The sequence below is a fragment of the Erythranthe guttata genome, chromosome 2 (genome assembly GCF_056151865.1).
Source record: "Erythranthe guttata isolate IM_541 chromosome 2, IM_541, whole genome shotgun sequence".
Taxonomy (NCBI): domain Eukaryota; kingdom Viridiplantae; phylum Streptophyta; class Magnoliopsida; order Lamiales; family Phrymaceae; genus Erythranthe; species Erythranthe guttata.
In genome coordinates, this window is record NC_142534.1 from 14,292,908 (window position 1) to 14,301,943 (window position 9,036).

At 43.1% G+C, this 9,036-nt stretch overlaps 1 protein-coding gene across 3 annotated transcripts; it reads right to left on the bottom strand.

Annotated features, from left to right (window-relative positions):
• Positions 1–5,590: 5,590 nt before the first annotated feature.
• Positions 5,591–7,312, bottom strand: LOC148772410 (uncharacterized). 3 transcript variants are annotated; one of them, XM_088812245.1, is made up of 2 exons: positions 7,049–7,312; positions 5,591–6,865 (listed from the first exon to the last, which is right to left on the bottom strand). In XM_088812245.1, exons 1-2 carry the CDS (start codon positions 7,275–7,277, stop codon positions 6,021–6,023), a joined length of 1,074 nt encoding a protein of 357 aa, XP_088668371.1. In that variant the 5' UTR covers positions 7,278–7,312; the 3' UTR covers positions 5,591–6,020. The 3 variants fall into 3 exon arrangements, with proteins under 3 accessions (XP_088668371.1, XP_088668368.1, XP_088668366.1); XM_088812242.1 differs by having other exon boundaries at positions 5,591–6,115; positions 6,224–7,312; XM_088812240.1 differs by having other exon boundaries at positions 5,591–5,959; positions 6,001–7,312.
• Between the last annotated feature and the right edge of the window lie 1,724 nt (positions 7,313–9,036).

The following is a 9,036-nucleotide window of genomic DNA, read 5'->3' on the forward strand; positions in this document are numbered from 1 at the left end:
GCACAACTTTGACATCAGACATCCAATCTAATTGATGCAAGTTAGATTAAAAAACTAACGTACATGAATAAAGTTCCCGTGTTTTAAATTTTATTAAAGTCAGACTAAAAAATGATCAAGATCACGTTTAAAAGCAGAACAACATATAGTAAATTTGAAACGACATTTAACATTTCAAAATTTTTATTTGTAGAGAAAATTAATTACCAATATGAATGTTTGTAATTTATGTTTTGTTTCATGAGAAGATGAACGTTTGCATTTATTCATATAACTTAAATTGTGTTATGTTACCACTAGATCATTTGTGAGTTTGTGAAATAAATAATTTTTTCTATTATTTATATACTAACTGGTGGACACAATATAATCGCGGTCAACACAGTATATATAATAATAGTTAACACGATATAATAGCGATTAACATAGTATAATAGCGAGCGATCGACACAACATAAGCAAGTATCATCGGATTAATTTTTTTTTATTTAATTTTGTTTGCTCATTAATTGTTTTATTGATCAACATTATTTATTTTTTACTTTATTTACTTAATTTCACACTAATAATAATTTTCACAACAATATGAATTGATATCTGATATGCCTAATTGGGTCAACCCAATGGGCCTACAATTTATTTACCTACTGGGCCACGAGCCCAATATCGAAGACCATTATCACCGAGGCCCAATCACCTTCAAGTAAGGTTCGGGCCCGACAATCTCAACTAAGCTATAAATAAAGGTTTAAACTCATTCCTTAAGGTACGTCCTATTAACTGAGTAATACTATCAATTGTATTCTCTGGACTATTTCTATGATCAGCATGTCTGACTTGAGCGTCGGAGGGGTTTCCGCCGGATCAACCCCCGGCTTAGTTTATGTGTTCTATGATCGCAGGTACCTCAGGATCATCAAGTTGTCAAGCTACTGATCTGCTTTGCTCTCCCAGCTCATTTTCTACACCACCCCAGATGATCTACATTTTAGCATCATCATTTTGGCGCCGTCTGTGGGAACGATGCAAACCATATCACGTAGCCAACAAGATCCTCCTGAGGCGTCTGCTCGGAGAGAAAATGACACAGCTAACGACCTCCCACCTCGTTGAGGCTCTGGCTTGCCACCTCCTCCACATCCCATGGATCCGCCTCGCGGGGTTCAGGTGATCCCCTCGGGACCCACCACTTGCCGATCCACCGCTCCCTGCTCCTCGAATGGTTCAAATAACCGAGGATGCGCTTCAACGCATGATAGCAAAAGCTTCAACTCGTGCTGCCATAGAGGTCGTGACCCAATATATCGCCACGATGGGAGCAAATGCTCCCAACGCGATACCAGCACCTGCTCCACATGTGGAGCCACCTATGGCACCACCGCCGTCGACTCCCTGGGGGCTTACATATGCCCCCAAAATATTTCGCTCGCCAAGGGTTATCGACTCCCTGGGGGCTTACATCGCCCCCAAAATATTTCGTTCGCCAAGGGTTATCGACTCCTGGGGGCTTACATCTGCTCCCAAAATATTTCGTTCGCCAAGGGTTATCGACTCCCTGAGGGTCACATCGCCCCCAAAACATTTCATTCGTCATAGCAGGAGCCAACGCTTCTCATCGTGAGGCCCCACTGGGTCCTCAACATGATCAATTTCTACTTACTTCTCAAACGGTTCAGATAACCGAAGAAGACCTTCAGCGTATGATCACGGAAGATTCAACTCGTGCTGCCACTGAATCAGTGACACCATATATCGCCAAGGTGGGGCATCTCACCCCAGTGGTTCGTGATCGCCTCATCCTAAATGGGGGGCTATCCCATCCTAAAGTTGGGCATCTCCTCTCAAGGGTGGTACATCCACTGACCTTTCAACCCCAAGGGGTTTCACATCCTTTCAAGTGTTTCACGTCCCTACTTCAAAAAACAGAAAAAAGGTCTGACGCGCGTGCACTAACCAATGGCACAACCGTGCGCATCAACCTCAGACCATAGGTCTCGAGCGCCTCATCCTACAGTGGGCAGTTATCCCCATCCTAAGGTTGGGCATCACCCTTACCTTTCAACCCTAAGGGGGTTCACATCACATCTCAAGAGACGAGTATAATCTCACTACTCAAAAAATAGAACATCCCCAAGGGGGTGCACATCCCATCTCAAGGAACGATGATAATCTCCCTACTCAAAAAATAGAACATCCCCAAGGGGGTGCACATCCCATCTCAAGGAACGATGATAATCTCCCTACTCAAAAAATAGAACATCCCCAAGGGGGTGCACATCTCATCTCAAGGAACGAGGGTAATCTCCCTATTCAAAAAATAGAACATCCCCAAGGGGGTGAATATCAACCAAATAAAAAAGAAAAAGAAAAAAGATGAAGATGAAAAAATAGAAAAAAAAAGAAGATGATGAAAAAAGAGAAGAAGAAAGAAGATGAAAAAATGCAAGAACAAGAAGAAGAAAAAAGAAGATGAAAAGATACAAGAACAAGAAGAAGAAGAAGAAGAAGAAAAAAAGGGAGGAGATGCAGTGGAGCCGCGTGCGCGCGGCTCCATTAAAAAAAAAAAAAAGAGACAGGAGGCGCGCGTGCACTGCACGCGCGCCAGCAAAAAAAAACAAAAAAAAAAAAAGAAGGGAGATGGACTGGACGCGTGCAAAGCGCGCGCGGGGGAGGGCGCCGCACGATCTGTCAGTTGCCACCTCGGTCCTCGCGCGCGGCAGTAATTACAAAATAAAAAAAAAAAAAAAAAAAAAAAAGGAAAAAGAAAAAGAAAAAGAAAAAGAAAAAGAGAAGAAAAGGAGAGAGAATAGGGGAGGGCGGGGCAGCACGTGGGCGTGACATCACTCACTTCCCAAGCCTGCTGCAACATTTCTCTCTCCACCCTCGTGCTCCGTGCATGGCTCGTCCTCACATGCCAAATCACGCGGCTTCAAGCTGCGCGGCTCTCGTTTATGCGGCTCCCCTCACATGCCAATTCGCGCGGCTTTAAGCCGCCCGGCTCCTCTCACATGAAAATCGCGCGCGGCTTCTAAGGCAATCTAATCACGCACGAATTTGGACACGCTCTTCCAAATCGCGCCCAAAATTTTACGCGCTCCACCAAATCGCACGCTCTATCAAATTGCGCGTAGATTTTGACTCGCTTCACCAAATCGCACGAGAATTTCAATGCGCTCCACCCAAATTGCGCGAGCTCTTTAACGCACCTACCAAATTGCGTTCGCTATCAAATGAAAAAAAAAAAATTATTTCTCCACGCCATGCCAACGATTAACGCAAGACTACAACACCGATCTACTCTCAATACGATCTGGTACCCCTTTCGACTTGGCTCCCACATCGTCTCGAGAGTGGGGGGCTTGCGAGACAACTCCCACAAGGAGCCAACTCGCTCAGTACTACCACCCGCAGCGAGATAACTCCCACGAGGAGCCAACTCCCTCGGGTCTCATAACCACAGCGAGATAACTCCCACGAGGAGACCACTCGCTCTGTCCCACAATTCGCAGCGAGGCAACTCCCACGAGGAGCCAACTCGCTCGGTACTACAACCGGCAGCAAGACAACTCCCACGAGGAGATAACTTGCTCAGTCATATAACCCGTTGCGAGGCAACTCCCACGAGGAGTCAACTCCCTCGGGTCTACGAACCCACCGCGAGACAACTCCCACGAGGAGCAAACTCGCTCGGCCCTACACATTCGTTGCGAGACAACTCCCATGAGGAGTCAACTCCATCGGTATTACGAACTTGTAGCGAGACAACTCCCACGAGGAGCCAACTCGCTCGAAACTACAACCCGTAGCGAGACAACTCCCACGAGGAGATAACTCGCTCCGTCCTACAACCCGCAGCGAGGCAACTCCCACGAGGAGCCAACTCCCTCGGGTCTACGAAACCATAGCGAGATAACTCCCACGAGGAGACCACTCGCTCCGTCTTATAACCCGTTGTGAGATAACTCCCACGAGGAGCCAACTCCCTCGGGTCTCATAACCATAGCGAGATAACTCCCACGAGGAGACCACTCGCTCCGTCTTATAACCCGTTGTGAGATAACTCCCACGAGGAGCCAACTCGCTCGATACTACAAATCCGTTGCAAGGCAACTCCCACGTACAACCACCTCGCTCGATAATAAGACTCGCTGCGAAACAACTCCCACGAGGAGAGAACTCGCTCAGAGCAACCTCAATCCGTACGCTCCACAATCGCGCGTCATCCAATGCTCCTACAACTTCGCTGCAAGACAACTCTCTTGAAGAGACAACTCGCTCGCAATGCACTACATAATCGCAAGCTCAAGTTAGCACGATTACAACCCTAGAAACACTTAGAGATATTATGAGAATCTATATAGCCTGGCCAGCTTGATTACTCAAAATTTATCTACTTGTTTTCGATGGGTCCTTCATTAAAACGTGGCCACGGTCCAAACATACTTACGACCCACGAGGTCTAACAAGGGGCACGATCCCCATAAAAAAACTCTTGAGAGCCTGATCCCCTCCTCAAGTACATCACGCACAAGGCTATATGTAAACACATACAAGCAACGCGTCAAAACATTGACAATGTCGATAAATAACAACTCCCACGAGGAGAATACTAGCTCCGTGCTACTACATTTTCACGAGACAACTCCCACGAGGAGATAACTCGATCAACTCTATTACCCCACGACGAGACAACTCCCACGAGGAGATTACTTGATCCGTGCTATCACATTATCGCGAAACAACTCACACGAGGAGATAACTTGATCGACTATATTACCCCGCGACGAGACAACTCCCACGAGGAGACAATTCGCTACTACATTGTCGCGGGACAACACCGACGACTCAAATAACTTACATAGCGACAACTTGGTCGCGCTACGCGCCAACGCGCACTCACGCCCCTCCGACACACGCTCCAATGCATTTTCGCACACCATCAGTCCATATGCCAAAGAACGAACACTACAATTTTCACTCTCGACACGATTGAGAACCCATTTCGACATGGCCCCCACATCGACTCGAGAGTGGGGGGCTTAATGATATGCCTAATTGGGTCAACCCAATGGGCCTACAATTTATTTACCTACTGGGCCACGAGCCCAATATCGAAGACCATTATCACCGAGGCCCAATCACCTTCAAGTAAGGTTCGGGCCCGACAATCTCAACTAAGCTATAAATAAAGGTTTAAACTCATTCCTTAAGGTACGTCCTATTAACTGAGTAATACTATCAATTGTATTCTCTGGACTATTTCTATGATCAGCATGTCTGACTTGAGCGTCGGAGGGGTTTCCGCCGGATCAACCCCCGGCTTAGTTTATGTGTTCTATGATCGCAGGTACCTCAGGATCATCAAGTTGTCAAGCTACTGATCTGCTTTGCTCTCCCAGCTCAATTTCTACACTACCCTAGGTGAGCTATATTTTAGCATCATCAATATCTACTTTAGTTTTTTTATTGATCACCGATATTATACCATATGTTGATAAAATTATATTTGATACATATATAAATTTAACTGCATGAAGATGTAAATAGGGTATATTAAGCTACTAGCATTGGACAAAATCAAGATCAATAATTCCCATGAAATAAAACATACAATTTTTTTATTCAATATAGAATTACAAATACATGAAACACAAGCATAACTTTATCTGGAATATGCTATTACGATTTTTCAAGAACGTCGTCGCCAAACGCGAGGATCGATCATCATGGAAGTTCATCATGAGAGTGTTATTGCTAGAGAATGGTTTTATTGATGGATATAATTGTATTATATAATAAAAGTACAATATATATATTAAAGGCAAGTTTATACATTTTTTTTTTTGGTTTATTTTTGGGAGGCGTAGTTATTGATGAGAATATATATATTAATGGTGAATTGCAGTAGAATGGTAGGAAAGAAAAGGGAGTTTTGGGATAGGGTATAGTGTGGTTGATCATATATATATGTATTAGAGCAATTATGAAGATTGGTTGTTGAATGTGGCATTTAATGGAGATTAAGGTGGTGGTGGTGGTGGTGGAGATGGAGGTGGAGGTGATCGCCGGCCCGGAGAAGGTGGTGACGGTGGTGGTGGTGGTGGAGTTGGAGATGGTGGTGGTGGAGATGGAGATGGAGGTGGAGGTGATCGCCGGCGGCCCGGAGAAGGTGGTGACGGTGGTGGGGGAGATCTCACTGGAGGTGGAGGTGGAGGGAAAGAAGGTGGTGGTGGAGATGGAGGTGGAGGGGAAGAAGGTGGTGGAGGGGGAGGTGGACTTGGAGATTGTGGTGGTGGAGGTGGAGGAGAAGAAGGTGGAGGAGGTGGAGGTGGACTTGGAGATGGTGGTGGTGGAGGTGGAGGGGGACTTGGAGATGGTGGTGGTGGAGTAGGTGGTGGTGGTGGAGGAGAAGAAGGTGGTGGTGGTGGAGGAGAAGAAGGTGGTGGTGGTGGAGGTGGAGTTGGAGATGGTGGTGGTGGAGATGGAGGTGGAGGTGGAGGGGAAGAAGGTGGTGGTGGTGGAGGGAAAGAAGGTGGTGGTGGTGGAGGTGGGCTTGGAGATGGTGGTGGAGGGGAAGAAGGTGGTGGTGGTGGAGGAGAAGAAGGTGGTGGAGGTGGAGTTGGAGATGGTGGTGGTGGAGATGGAGGTGGAGGTGGAGGGGAAGAAGGTGGTGGAGGGGAAGAAGGTGGAGGAGGACTTGGAGATGGTGGTGGTGGAGGTGGAGAGGAAGGAGGTGGTGGAGGTGGAGGGGGACTTGGAGATGGTGGTGGTGGAGACGGAGGTGGAGGTGGAGGTGGAGGGGAAGAAGGTGGTGGTGGTGGTGGAGGTGGAAATCTAGGTGGTGGTGGGGAAAAAGGTGGTGGAGGTGGAGGTGGATGGGGACTTGGAGATGGTGGTGGTGGAGACGGAGGTGGAGGTGGATGGGGACTTGGAGATGGTGGTGGTGGAGACGGAGGTGGAGGTGGAGGGGAAGAAGGTGGTGGTGGTGGTGGAGGAAATGGTGGTGGAGGTGGAAATCTAGGAGGTGGTGGGGAAAAAGGTGGTGAAGGTGGAGGTGGAGATGGAGGTGGAGGAGAAGAGGGTGGTGGAGGTGGTGGTGGTGGAGATCTCAATGGAGGTGGTGGTGATTTACAAAATAATGGATTAGTGTTAAGCCAAGGAGGTAAGTAAGGAGGAAATATTATGCATTTTTTCGGTTTTGGAAAAACTATAGTAGCATTAGTAATCGCAACTAATGTGGATAAAATCCATACTAAAACCCACAATTTCAGTCCCATAATATTTTATTTTGAGCAGACAAATTAAATTAAATATTTTCACTCTGAATTGATTGAAAAAGTATGAGTTCTTTCCACATATATATACAGGTGAATTCTGCACATACATTAATGTTTGTGCATTCTTTTTCTCTACTAGGCTGGCCAAAATTCATTAACCATCTTTCCGTAAATTCAACAAGAGTTTACTTATTTCTTTTGCGTACAAACACATCATTAATTGAATTTTTTTAACCTTCATTACGAAATTAGATAATTAACAATTTGCTGGAATTATGAAAAAAATCAGAAAACAAATTAGGAATTACTTTATATACAGCTGAATTGTACAAAAAAAAAAAAAAAAATATATTGAAAAAATAATAAAAAAGTAGGAGAGTTAGAAAAATGAATATTGTGTATTAACTATTTATGACTGACCAATATTAAATTATTGTTTCTTATTTACGTGAAATTATGCATTATACCCTCAAAGTTGAAATTTCATTGTAATAAAAGTCAGTACAAAGTATTAATTGGTTGCTGCATAATGTTTTGTATTAAAACGTGTCCTTGCATGCAAATATTAAGGCAATCTTTGGAAGCGTTTTGGATCTTATTTTGATTTCATTTTGAGGAAATATGTTGTGGGAGAAGAATTTGAAAATGAAAGTAATGTTTGTTTGTATTTTGGAAGGAGACAAAATACACTGTAGCAGTCAAATTATGTTTAAAGGTGTTAGAAAAAAGTATTTTTGAAGAAAAATATTGAAAGATGAAGTGATGTTTATTTGTTTTTTAGTGAAAACATTTTTTACTGTAGCAGTCAAATCATTTTACTGTAACAGTCACATCATGTCTGAAGGAGAGATAAACTTTTAAAATTGTTTTGAAAAAATGATTTGAAAAGTGTAATAAATCTCATTTTGTTTTGGGGAAACAATGAAAACAAAATGGAAATAGTTCCAAACATTGTCGATCGGAGATATGTTCCAACAAGGTAAAATGAAAAACATATTAAAACAAAGAGATTAAATTTCGAGCGGGTCAGTCGATATTTAATATAAATCGGATTCCACTAATTTTTTGATACGTGGCACTCTTAATTCTGAATAAATCACGCTGATTATAATTATGGTTAGAGGGCTTATGGGTTATGCTGGAGTTTTCTTTTTCCTTTTTTTTTTTTTTTCCAATTATTAGAATCCTAATTATATTTTTATTTAAACTATCCACGTGTCAATCATCCTACGGCATCCGATTTTCCTATTAAAACAAACCATCCGGTCTAAATTTGCACCCTAAAAGAAAATGAAATATACATGTTATTACATTCTTGTAACACACTACCTATTAAGAGTAATTAAATGCTGCACATGGTTATTTATACTTGGTGAATTTTAACAATCGAAAAATTACTGACTTTGTCCAAACCCAACCAAACCTTCTTCCTAGTGGGTGGACGTCGGACGGATTGGATCAAAAATGGTTTTTTTTTAGAAAGTTTTTATTTTTTTCAGAAGTAAAAAGTGGATTCCAATTTCCTTTCCAAAAATATCGGAATGCAAAGTTCATTCGGGTTTCGGAATGAATTGAAATCGACAGAATTTCGAAAATTAAATTTATTTAATCTTTTGTCCCAAATTCGGATATAATGAAAATTTTCACTTTTTTTTTTTTTTTTTTTTTTTTTTTTTTTTTTTTTTTTATCTTTTTTGAAATTTTGCAGAAAAATGCAAGAAAATTCAAAAGAGGGTTCGAGAAAACGCAATAAATAAAA